This window comes from Somniosus microcephalus, chromosome 4 (genome assembly GCF_052327205.1).
Source record: "Somniosus microcephalus isolate GS21.2 chromosome 4, FLI_Smic_1.0, whole genome shotgun sequence".
Taxonomy (NCBI): domain Eukaryota; kingdom Metazoa; phylum Chordata; class Chondrichthyes; order Squaliformes; family Somniosidae; genus Somniosus; species Somniosus microcephalus.
This window is the reverse complement of record NC_140990.1, coordinates 292789567-292802288: the sequence shown is the minus strand read 5'-3', so window position 1 is coordinate 292802288 and position 12722 is coordinate 292789567. Positions and strand designations below refer to the sequence as shown.

General features: G+C 48.5%; 1 protein-coding gene across 2 annotated transcripts in view; it reads left to right on the top strand.

The window, feature by feature from the left end:
* The window catches only part of LOC147120546 (histamine N-methyltransferase-like), a 409239-nt gene that overhangs the window by 34290 nt on the left and 362227 nt on the right, over window positions 1–12722 (top strand). For both annotated transcript variants that reach the window (XM_085986646.1, XM_085986645.1), the window contains exon 2: window positions 5787–5842. In XM_085986646.1, the coding sequence (XP_085842772.1) occupies window positions 5787–5842 (56 nt within the window). The remainder of the gene's footprint in view (window positions 1–5786; window positions 5843–12722) is intronic.

Genomic DNA, 12722 nt, shown 5'->3' with positions numbered 1-12722 from the left:
CACTTCGGTTTCGGAACGTGGTCGGTGTTCGGCCAGGCAAGGCTCAGCCACGACGGGAAGACGACGAGGGTGGCCCGGGTACTTTTGTCGGGAGATCATCGACGACCCAGGCCGAAGAAGAAGACACCCTCAGAAGGACAATCATTATGACTGTATAAGAGGACACTCAGGGCCCGGCACTCCAGCGTCTCAACATCACACCGGTAATGGATTCACCCATGTGCATCCAGTTCTTAAAGTCACGTCGGTAACGGATTCATCCGTGGCGAGCGCTCACCAAGGCTGTATCGGCAACCTCATCGCGGGAGAACCAAGAGGAAAACAAGCTGCGCCAGAAGTTTCCAAATCCACGTGACGACGGAAAGCTGTGCCAAAAAGGCTGCGAACCCCCTTTTCGCGAATCTGAAAGTGGTGAGCATGACCCCGAGTTCCTCAAGTCGAAACTTAGTTTAGGTCTAGGGGAGGGGGTTAAGGGTAATCGTAATGTGTTTCCCCTTTTACGATATGTGCCGTGTGTTTCCCATTTCCATAGAGTTAAGTTTATAGATATGTGCATGCTTGTAGTTACTTTAATCTGTGCTTATGACATGTATTTTATAATGCTGCAAACTGTTTAATAATAAAAGCATCCATTTCGTGCTATTCAACCTGGTCTATTGAGTTTTTCTCTGCACTACAGTTCCCTGCACCTAAGTCCAAGGTCTAGAACCGTAGGGAAGAGTGGGTCGAACCACTCAAGGGTAATTATTGCACGAAGCCTGGTAGGAGACCAGAACGAGCAAGAGAAACCCCCTACAGCCATAATGTCGATGCAATCATCCACAATAAGTCAAGGATGTGCAAGAGGGACTTGTTCACGAGTGAAAGGCTATTCTGGAGAGAGATGCAGAGAGAGGCAGTGATAGTTGATTCAGTGGCAGAGTGCGCAGGGTCAGCAGTGGGTGGGTTGATCGGGAAGGGAAGGAGGTATGAAAGATTATCCCCCTGCGGGCGGGCTGTGTGCGAAGGTCGTCGAGAGAGTAGGATGGGGCAGTTGGGATTGCTGCTCGTAAAGAGGCAGTGACGAGTGCCTCGATGGGCCCTTCAAAGGATGCCAAGAGAGGCACAGAGGGAAGCTGTAGGCTTATCTAAGAGAGAGTCAAGCATGGGACAGCAGCAGGAGAATAGGAAGGTCGAGGAGTGCAGAAGGGTTGGGGGTAGAGATTTTGGAGGGCAGAGTACCCGAGAGGGGAGCAATGAAAGGAGGCATGATGACTGGAGCAATAAGGAGAAAAGCAGCCAAAAAAATGGAGAAAAAATTGGAAATAGAAGTAATGGGCTCGGGTCCGGAGCAGCAGCAAAAAAGCACGCGCGAATGGACACAGGGAAAACTCAAGTTGCATAGGCCTGGTTATTTAGTAAGATTAGGAAACATATATCCTGGTAATAAATAGGGAATAGAGAGGAGAAAATAGGAGAGCGTTCTGAGTTAAAGTCAGAGGTCCTGTGGTGGAATAAAGTTGACATAAGTAGGGTGGAGTTAGCATGGAGCATCGACGAACTGACAGGTGTGGCAGGGGAGTGAGTCCAGAAGCTATTTGAAGGGTAGAATATCGTAGGACAGACTGCAGGAGGTATTTCCGTGGGAATGAAGATCTAGAAGGTGTACAGAATTGGTTGCAGGGCAGAAAAACTGCCAAATTTTTATGTCACCATAAAATCCAGAAGTGGCAGAGAAATGTACTTTGGTCCAGGAGAGTAGATCCCTAGCCAGGAACCAGACTGTAGCTGAAGCTGAAAAATCAGTAGGACCAGTAGGACAGTCACAGGCTCAGCAGGTAACAGCAGCAGTGGGGGATGGGTTGTAAACTAGACAAAGTTACTTTAAATTTTAAGTGACACAGCAGCCGAGTCTTGTGGTGTAGTGCAGTGCAGAAGTATAGTCTTGATGTCCAGAGAAGTCCAGGAATTTGGAAGTCAAAGGAAAGTCTTGCATTTATATAGCACCTTTCACAACCTCAGGATGTCCCAAAGCACATTACAGCCAATGAAGAATATTGAAGTGTAACCACTGTTGTAATGTAGGAAATGCAGCAGCAAATTTGCCCACAGCAAGCTCCCACAAACAGCAATGCTTGCGCTCAAATCTCTGGAGTGGGACTTGGAAACCACAAATTTCTGACTCAGAGGCGAGTGTGCTACCAACTGAGCCACAGCTGACAATACTAGGGTCATTACAGTTGGCCTTAACAGTATGGAGGGAAGGAAGAAATCAGTCAGGATTTCTGTTCCTGGTAACAATACAATGGCCTAGAAATTCAGTTGTTTGCGCCAGCCGCTAGCGCCATAGGAGGAGGAGATGTGGGGCGCTAGGTGGCTAGCGGCCGGGCGCTGCGCGATCTGCGCCTCTCCCCAACTTCAGTAAAGATTTAGCGGCGGCGCAAAGCCTTTGCGCGCGCTCAGCTGCACGCGCAGATCCTGACGTCATTTCATCATGCAACGCCCTTTGTGCGCCCCAAACCGGAAATTCAGTGGCGCCGGCCTATTGCGCGCCTGGCGCCCCTAGCGACTGGTAGAGGGGAACGGTTCCCAGTCGCTGCGGGGTGCGGGGGGCACTAATTAAAGGGCACTCCTCCTGCAGTAGAAATGGCAGCCATTTTGCAACACTCCTTCTTTGTGAGAGACGGATCTTTGCAAAGAGACAAAGGTAGAGAGCTTTCTGGTTTGGCTCAACACTCGCACAGGTACTTGTGGCTTCAGGCCACAGCTTTGCACTTGTCTTTAACTTCAGAGCCATAGCATTGATTGGAAACATATAATGGGGGCTGCAATGGGTGCAAACGTTGACCTTCTCCATTGCATTCAAAGGGCTCAGAGACGCCGTGAGAGAGTGGCAGTCATGGCCAGAGGGAGAAGGGGCAACAGGTGTCGGCTAAGGAGGCCTTACCCACCCAGGGTATACCACCAGCAGTTCTCATATCTGAACATGTCTGACGAGCAGTGTGTTCAGAGGCTGCGATTCCGAAGGGCGGTGGTCACTGAGATCTGCCACCTGCTTCGCGGAGATCTGCAGCCACAGCTGAGGAACAGGACGTCTCTGTCGGTGGCAGTGAAGGTGACGGTGTCTCTCAACTTCTATGCCACCGGCTCCTTCCAATCCGCTGCTGGGGACATTTCCAACATCTCCCAGTTTGCCGTACATTGCTGCATCCGCCAGGTGACCAATGCCCTTTTCAGAAGGAGACGTCAGTTCATCTCCTTCTCCATGGCCCTTGTCAAGCAGCAACAGCGTGCAATGGGCTTTGCAGCATTAGCGGGCTTCCCCATGGTGCAGGGCGCCATTGACTGCATGCATGTGGCTTTGCGGGCACCTCTAGAGCATGCCGAGGATTACCGCAACCGGAAGGGCTACCATTTGCTCAACGTGCAGTTGGTGTGTGACCACAGGCAGATCATCCTAGCTGTCAATGCCCACTTTCCAGGCAGCAGCCACGATGCCTTCATCCTGCACCAGACTTCTGTGGCAGACATGTTCCAGCCCAGCCTCACCCACGAGGATGGCTTCTCGGGGACAAAGGCTGTCCTTTGTGCACCTGGCTGATGACCCCGCTCCGTGCGCCCAGCACCCCTGCTGAAGAGGGATACAATGACAGCCATCAAGCAACCAGGACCATCATTGAGCAAACAATCGGCGTCCTGAAGCAACGGTTCTGCTGTCTGGATCGTTCCGGAGGAGCCCTACAGTACTCGCCTGAGCGAGTCTCCCATTTCGTGGTCGTGTGCTGCATGCTGCACAACCTGGCTATCCGCAGGACTCAGCCACTGCCACCAGACATTGGAGGACCACCAGAGGAGGAGGAGGAGGAGGAGGAGGAAGAGGACCAGCACAGGAGGGAGGCAGAAAGTGCAAGGGCCGCCCGTCGGCGGCTTATTGAACGTCGGTTCTAGGCCCCCTCTCAGGGAATGGCTTAATGGCACAAGATGAATGTAGCCGCTCCACAAGCCCTCAGCCGAGCAGGGCAACCAGGACTTCCAAAAGAAAGCATGGACAGTGCGATTTAAGAACATTTATTACTTTGATACCTCTGTGCCCTTCCCACATAACAAACTAATGGAGAGAAGCCCCCACAAAAAACACAAATCGAGCAGTCTCGGCCTTTCAAAAAACACAAATACACCCTCCCCCTTTAAGAGCTCACCGGCGCCAGAGTGTCTGCCGTCAATCAGCAACTCGCCGCACCTGCGCTGCGCCCGCCCTCGGGGGTTTCGCCCCGGGCCGCCGGCTTAGCGCCTAATGATAGTCGTGCATCGCCTGTTTTAGCGCAGCTGCAACCTCTTGGGGCGATGCCACTGAATATCGGCGAAGGTGGCGCGAAGTTGCGCTGGGCGCAAACTTTAGCGGCCGCCCGGCTGTAGCGCCCCAAACGTGGCTATACTGAATTTCTAGGCCAATGACTCCTACTGGAAATTGCCTCTTTGTATAAGATGGGTGAGGATGGAAGCAGGTTTGGCTGTGATGGCAGATGTTCATAGTCAAAAAATCTGAACCCACAACCTTTTGACTCAGAGGCGAGAGTGCTACCAACTGAGCCATGACTAAAAAGACCCAATGCTCACTGAGGTAAACAAAGAGCAGGCATGGTCGGATGATAGGCAGTGGGCAGTTTAAACTATCACTTATCTTGTAGTTAGGGCTAAAATGCACTTTAATATTTAAAATATAGTCTAAGTAATCAGTATGATTTCCATGGTGTTTTTACAAGAACTCAGTTAACAACCAAATTAATAAGTTATACATTTATCATTGTTGTGTCCATTAAACCCTGCTCAGTGTTTGAATCATTGGTCTTAAACACAAAGGGGCGATTTTCAGTGGGTTTAACCTGTTTAACCCTGAACATCTGGATGCGGTCTCACCCGTCCATTCTGCGCTGAAGTGCGCTTGGCACCATTTTGGGTCGAGCCGCCTCATAGGTGTCCAAAGCACCTGCCTGAAATCAGTGGGTGCCTATTTAATATATGCAAATGAGGGTCCTGTACTTGTCTAAGACCATTTTCAACAACTTTAGCATGCTATTCGTCAGTTCTACAATAGACTCACAATTGGTGGGTGGGAATAGTTGGGAGGACGCCATTTCCAGTGTTATTTTAAAGGACCATCATCTGCTCTCAAGTAAATCACTGGTTTATTCATTTTGACCGCCAGCCTGCTGCTTTTACTATTTTTGCTGTGTTGGCAGTTTGGGCTGAAATTAATCTTTCCAAAACATTATCTGGCTGAGTCGTTGCTGGAATTTTGACCAGGGGCTTCTGGCAAACATCACAATGACATTTTGGGTTTGGTGATTAGTATGGCATTGTGGCGAGAAGAGAAGGAGGTGCAGACAAAAGTCCAGAAACCTGCAGCTCTGGAGAGGAAGGGCAGAAGGAGGGAAGCTCACAGAAGGCCTTAGCCCACTAGAGTGTCTGAGCCAAACTGTTACTCAAAATTGGACAAAGCAAGTTTTTCATTGAATAGAAATTCTACATTTACTCTAGCTTCATTAACCTATTTCCATTAATTACATACAGAGATTTCATAGTGTTTGTGACAGGAAAATAAGAAAGGGAAACAATTTCTTCATTATTAGGTAAAATAGTTCAAATGCTTTGATAACATTTGCTTTGCAGATATACAAATTAACTGCTAGGCTTTTGTATATTAAAAATAAGACATACATAGCTGTGGGTTAGTAAAGCAATTTGTTACAAATGTCATTGTAGGTTGGTTCATATCACTTAAAAATACTTTTTTTTTAACTTTGCAGCATTGGGAAAAAAGGAAGCTCCAGTCTTAATGTCCTAGGAGTAGGAAATGGTTCAGGTAGGTCTTGCAGTGTCCACTGTTCTGTATCTAATGACTAAGTGTTGTATTCATGATAGATGTATTTTATTATCCTACACTGCGGATTTAATCAAATACACTTACTATTACAAACTGAGAAATGGGATCAAGTATTGAAAGTTGAAAGATCCTCTATATTTTATCCTGTAGCAAATACAAGATTAATGCACACTGGATTTCCAATGTCTCGTATTGTTAATGAGTAGAAAACTACAATTGGAAATACGTTGGGCTAAAAATTGAATTGCCCCCAAAAACAGGTGCGGGGATCGCAATGCGCAATCGCCCCGTGCCTATTAAAAGGACTGCAGGCAGCACACAACCTTCGTGCTGCCTGCTAATTATATTGGCCCAGATATTCCGATTCAGTCCTCCCGCAGGCGGAGGGCTGCGATCTGGAAAAATCTGCGCCAAGGCCGGAGGGCTCTCGGGAGGCACAGTGTTCCAATACAGGGCCTCTCCAAACTCCAAGCGCACAGGGCCCACGTATCCCAGAGGCGCAGGCAGTTCGCAGCGTCCCTGGGATCACGTGGGCCATGGGGAGCCAATCAGAGAAGGGAATCTCCCTTCATACATTTGACAGGAAGATCTGTCAAATATATGAAGAGATCACCCCCAAAATATAATAAAACTTCAAATAAATTTTTAAAAATCACATTTTTAAAATGACTTGAAATTACATAAATTAACTATTTTAAACAAAAATTTAAATTTTTGAAAAAAATAATTAAAGATTTTAACAGGGCTAAAAATACACTTACCTTTCTTTACAGTATTTTTAAATGGTAAATCAGTGGAAACATTTTTAAAAAACTTTTTTCTACTCAGGCGTAAGAATTGTAAGGGTTTTCTGCAGGCGGAGGATCTCCAAAAAGCGGAACTCTCCGCCCGCAGAGGCCCTTCTCCCGGGCAGCCGGAGGATCTGTCAAGAGCTTTCTTGACAGGTCGGAAATGCCGGTTTCCAGCGCATGCGCAGTACATGCCTGAAACCGGCATTTCCAATGTCCCTACGGGTGGGTACCCAGTGCGTACCCACTCGTAGGGATCGGAATATCCGGCCCATTGTTTGTAGCATTCAGCCCAGCGCTGAATACACTTCTGAGTGGCTGAATGCCCAGCATTGAGCCCAAGATCGTGAGAGGCTAGCACTAATGCAAGATAGACGCCATTTCTTAAAGGTAGTCTGCTTCTCTTAAAGTGGAAGTGCATTCTGCCTGCAGCAGCTCATGCAGCTGTCTGGGGGAGACAGTACAAATGTCACAACAGGGGAGAGAGCATGCACCAAGGTTCACTGATGCAGCACTGGAGGCCTTGGTGCAGAAGGTGGAAAGGAGGAGAGAGGTCCTATTTGCACAGGGGGCCAGGAAGCCCTCCCAGCAAAATTGAAAACTCCAATGGGAGCAGATCGCCATAGCTGTCAATGTCAGCAGTGTCGCCCCAAGGACCTGGCTGCAGTGCAGGAAGATGTTAAATGATGTCACATGAGTGGTCAAGTTAAGTGAATTAATCTTCAAATGGCATATCCCACCATCTGCACCTTTAGCCTCACACACTGCTCAATGCATCACACCCCCATCAATCACCTACCAACAATCTCTAACAAACATGACTCGTATCTCACATTCATAGCTTCACCTCACCCTCACACACTTACCACTGCTGCAAGACTCACACACACGTCTCACAGCTTGCACAAACTGCCAGCTATTCAACCATGATAGACACATCACCTAAGCATATTGCCCCACACTTACTGACACACTTCCCCCTTCTCTTGCAGATCAAGGTGGCTCACAATCGGAGCCAGCAGGGGCTACCCAAAGGGGCACAGGCGCACCTGCATAAGCTCACACCCCTGGAGCAGATCGTGCTGGCCATTCTTGGGAACACAATCGCTGAGGCCATGGCCAGCGATGGGACTGAAGTAACCTGTGAGTACGGTATCCTCATACCTAATCCACCTTCTCACATCCCACTTCCCCCTCATCCCACTATCCCTTCTGGCTTACAAGCTGCAGATGGTGTACGCATGCAGCTCTTGCTTTCCCCCCCCCCCCTTCCTTCATCACAACCTTACCCATATGTCTTTCTCCATTCAGACACCCAAGAACTGCCATCTGTTGAGGCAGTGGAAGAGGGGCAGGAAGACAGTGATCATGGTGACACAGCGTCACTCAATTTCACACTCCCAGCCACCAGCTCAGATACTGACACTCCCCGTACTCTAGAGGATAGGTTAGATGCGGGATCTGCACATGATGAGACTCTGGGCATGAGTGGCCTGTAGCCAGGGCAGGGGGAAAGGGTAGCGCTGGTGCCAGGTTGCACATGAGTTCTGTTGCATAGGACCCAGATGAGGACTTGGATGGGGTGGCCTACAGAAGAAGGCTGATGGGTATGCACACTGAAATGCTTGATGCATTGGCAGGCCTGCCTGAAAGCCTAAGTGCAATGCCAAGGAGTATGGAAGAGTCCGGGACCAACGTTGCACAGGCTTTGCGCGGAGCTTGGAGCCCATGATTTCCAGCATGGACTTGATGGCCAACTCCATTACTGCACTTGTCGACCAAACCATGATGCAGCGTCTGATGGCCGAATTCTCAGCTTCCATTGCAGCACAAGCAGAAGCCACCCAATGTCTGAGTGCTGCAATGGAAGCTCAAACTTCTGTAATGCAAGCTCAGACTGCTCTCATGCAGGCTCAGCTTGCTGCCATGAAAGCGCAGACTGCTCTCATGCAGGCTCAGCTTGCTGCCACGCAAGCTCAGACTGCTCTCATGCAGGCTCAGCTTGCTGCCACGCAAGCTCAGACTGCTCTCATGCAGGCTCAGCTTGCTGCCACGCAAGCTCAGACTGCTCTCATGCAGGCTCAGCTTGCTGCCACGCAAGCTCAGACTGCTCTCATGCAGGCTCAGCTTGCTGCCACGCAAGCTCAGACTGCTCTCATGCAGGCTCAGCTTGCTGCCACGCAAGCTCAGACTGCTGCCATAGTGGCTGCATTTTCCAGTGTGGAAAGGGGCTTGGAGGGTGTCACAGCTGTCCAGCAATCTGTCCGCCAATAGATTACTAGAATTGCTGAGGTGCTGCCCCAGCAAAGTGGCAGTGGCACTGTGGAGCACGAACTTGCTGCCCTCTCTAAGGATGACAGCATTCGTGCTCCCATCACTGTCACTCCACCAGTGCCCGTTGCCTGTGAGCCAGCCCGCCCATGCTGAGGTGGTGCAGTCTATAGCCGGGCCTTTTAGGCCCAAAGCTGCTTGAGGTCATCCTGCAAGGCCATCTGCAATCTCCCCCACGGAAAGTCAGCAGCCTTCAATCAGCCATGGTGCAATCACTAGTGGGCTAGCACTTCGTAGGAGCACTAGGACAGGCAAAGGCACATGGAAGACAGGCACTAAGAGAATGCACAAGGGTGATTAGGTGACTTTTTTATGAAATGTTGGATGGATTGATATATAAAGTTGAATTGGAATGTTTGTTTTGTGGTGAGCTTCATTTCAGCATTGTGGCCAAGACGACGCTGTGATGGTTTGTATCAGAGGGAAGGTAAGGTGTTGGACTATTGCTGAATTTGGAATTGGGGTTGTGTTCACTGGAATTGCATTTGGATGAGTTGATCATGGACAGCCCGTGCAAAAAGGGGCTGTCTAGGTTACTTCCTCCTCTTTCGCTTTCTCTTCCTCCCCTTCCTCCTCCTCCTCCACATCAGCTGGCCGCCGTATGTCTGGTGGCAAAGGCCAAGTCCTCATGATGGCGAGGTTGTAGAGCAAGCAGCAGACCATGATGAATCTTAAGACGCGCTCTGGTGAGTACTGCAGGGCTCCTCCAGAGCGGTCCAGGCAGCGGAACGGTTGCTTCAGCACCCCAGTGGTCTCCTCTATGATGTTTTGTGTGGTAGCATGCCCTCACACTATGCATGCTGGCCATGTGTGGTTGGGTTGCGGATCGGAGTCTTGAGCCAGGAGCTTAAGGGATAATCCTTGATGCCCAGCAGCCAGCCTCTGGCTTGGTGTGGCAGCTCACAGACTAAGGAAACAGCGGACTGACGCACAATAAAAGCATCATGACTGCTGCCAGGATACCGGGCATTCACCATCATGATGTGCTGAGCATGGTCGCACACCAACTGCACATTTAGCGAGTAGAAACCTTTGCTGTTGTGGTACATCTCAGCATTTAGATGCGGTGCCCGCAAAGCCACTTGCATGCAGTCGATGGCGCCCTGCACCATGGGAAACCTTGAAGTCAGAACCAAGGCTTTCTCCACTAGCACACCACTCCCTGTCACCTAACCAACTTTAATCAACTCTAGAAAGCTCCAAACACTTCCACAAAGTTACACAGAGGCAGTAGAAATCAATCTTCAGTTAACCTTAGAATTATAAGATGCACTGCAGTAACTCGCCAAGGCTTCAAAACAACTAATTTTTATGTTATAGAGAAACCTGTGTGATAAAATATCAATCTGTCTGCTCCTAAATGTTTGAAATGCATTCAAACACTGCATGAGACTGAGTGTAAAAGACACACTTGCCTCTGGGTCAGAAGGTTGTTGGTTCATAGTCCCACTCCAAGGACTTGAGCACATAAAGTTAGGCTGACACTCCAGTGCAGGGCTGAGGGCGTGCTGCACTGTCAGAGGTGCCATCTTTTGGGTGAGATGTTCAACCAAGGCCGTCTACGCTCTCAGGTGGACGTAAAAGATCCCATGGCATGAGGAGCAGGGGAGTTATTCCCGGTGTCCTGGCCAATATTTATCCCTCAACAAACATAACAAAAACAGATTATCTGGTCATTATCACATTGCTGTTTGTGGGGGCTTGCTGTGCACAAATTGACTGCTGTGTTTCCCACATTACAACAATGACTCCACTTCAAAAAAAGCGCTTTGAGATGTCCGGTGGTCGTGAAAGGGGCTATATCAATGCAAGTCTTTCTTTTTTATGGTGTTATGTCCAAATGGATAATTAAATGTGGGACGTAAATGATTAAACTCACTGCTGAATGCTTTCTAATATGGACAGCAGGTGAAGTGTATGTCATCAGCAACAACTTATTCATTGACTCCGGTTCGATTAGAATAATTCCAGAAGACAAATTAAATTTGGATAAGGTTTTAGAAATTGCTTCACAACATTTTCCTGGAAGAGAGTAGACTGCAAATAAACAATGGCAAATTCAAAGAATAATGACAAAAATGGTCCAGAAATTCGGGTCTCCACGGGTGAGTACTCGCTGGGTACTCACCCATAGGCCCAACGAAAGTGCCGGTTTCGTGCATGCACTGCGCATGCGCGGGAAACTGGAACTTCCATTCCCTTAAAGGAAGGGGTTCAGAGGTCGAACATGTACGCCGGAGAGGCAGCGTGTGCGCCTGGAACTTACGTTTTTTTCCAGGTTTCTCTGAGAGGGTAAGTCTCCAGCAGTTACACTTTTAAAAAGCAGGCGCATGGCCTGCTTTTAACAAGGTAAGTGGTGAATTAATTAAAATTTAAACATTTTTTCCACAGGTTTATTATTTTTAAATAATTTAAAGAAAGTTAAGTTTATTTTTAGCACCGTTAGAAAATGTAATTAATTTTTTCAAAAATTTAAATTATTGTTTAAAATAGTTAATTTATGTAATTTATAGTTATTTTAAAAATGTGATGTTTTTTTAATTTATTTGAAGTTTTAGTTATGTTTTGGGGCTTAGAGAATTTATAGTTTTGACAGCACTTCCTGTCAATTTTATGAATGGGCATTTCCCTGCTACCATTGGCTCTCCATGGCCCACGTGATCCCAGGGGATGCTTCGAACTAACTGCGCCCCTGGGATATGCAAGCACTGCACGCCAGCAGTTGGAGGAGGCCCAGGATCGGAATCCCACGCGGGCCCACAGTACAACGGCGGGCGCGCAAGCTAAGTGCAGTTCGGAGGCTTGCACCCGCGGGAAGCCTCCGACCCGAATTTCTGGGCCATTATGTTTTACTTCAGGAAAGGAATGTAGCAAATCTACTCATCAGTTCCCATGTCCAAGAACCTCACTGCAAATTGGAGAAGGAGCAAACTGTTCAGAACAAAATCCTTTTATTGTTTGATGCCCATTTTCCATAATTTGAAGTGCTACTTTAGCAAACTCTACAGTGTGTTGCCTGATTTCAATGTATTCATTTTATTTCCTTATATTAAAACAAATAATAGACTTGTGAACTAATAGCAAAATTCAATGAAAATACAATTAGGTAGTTGTGGCGGTACCACTGGTTGTCCCTTACATTGAGACACATAATTCCCTTTAACTTACCTTACTGTATGTTTAACTTACCTTTTGGGGCCGTTGCCCTTTTAACTTACCTGTAGGGGCCATTGTCCCTTTAAGACGTGCCCTAGCGCGCTGACGTCACATCACGTACAACGTGATGTGCGTGCGCCGGCACAGCCCAGCCTAGCGTCTTCGGCCTCAACAGCCAGCCGACGGGAGTGACGCGATCTTCCGCTCCCGCGGCAAGCACCGGCACAACCCGGCCTCGCGACCTTGGCCTCAACGGCCAGTGACGCAACGACGCGCATCACGTGACGCCCTAAGCGTGGGAAACGCGAACACCGTGATGACATCACAACACAAACGCGATGACGTCATCACGCTCCCCACAGGACTGCGAACTCAGTCCTCGTGGAGTCCCCGCTGGGACCAGACCTACACCACGGTTCTCCTACAGTCAGCCATCTTACCTGCTATCTTACCTGCTGTAATTAGCCTGTTCCTGTAAATAAACAACTTATTTATAGTTCGTCGAAGTCAAACTCTCTTATTTAGTGGCGATCTACACGAACCGCTACATTGGTGACCCTACGACGTGAGTACGGGAGCTCATC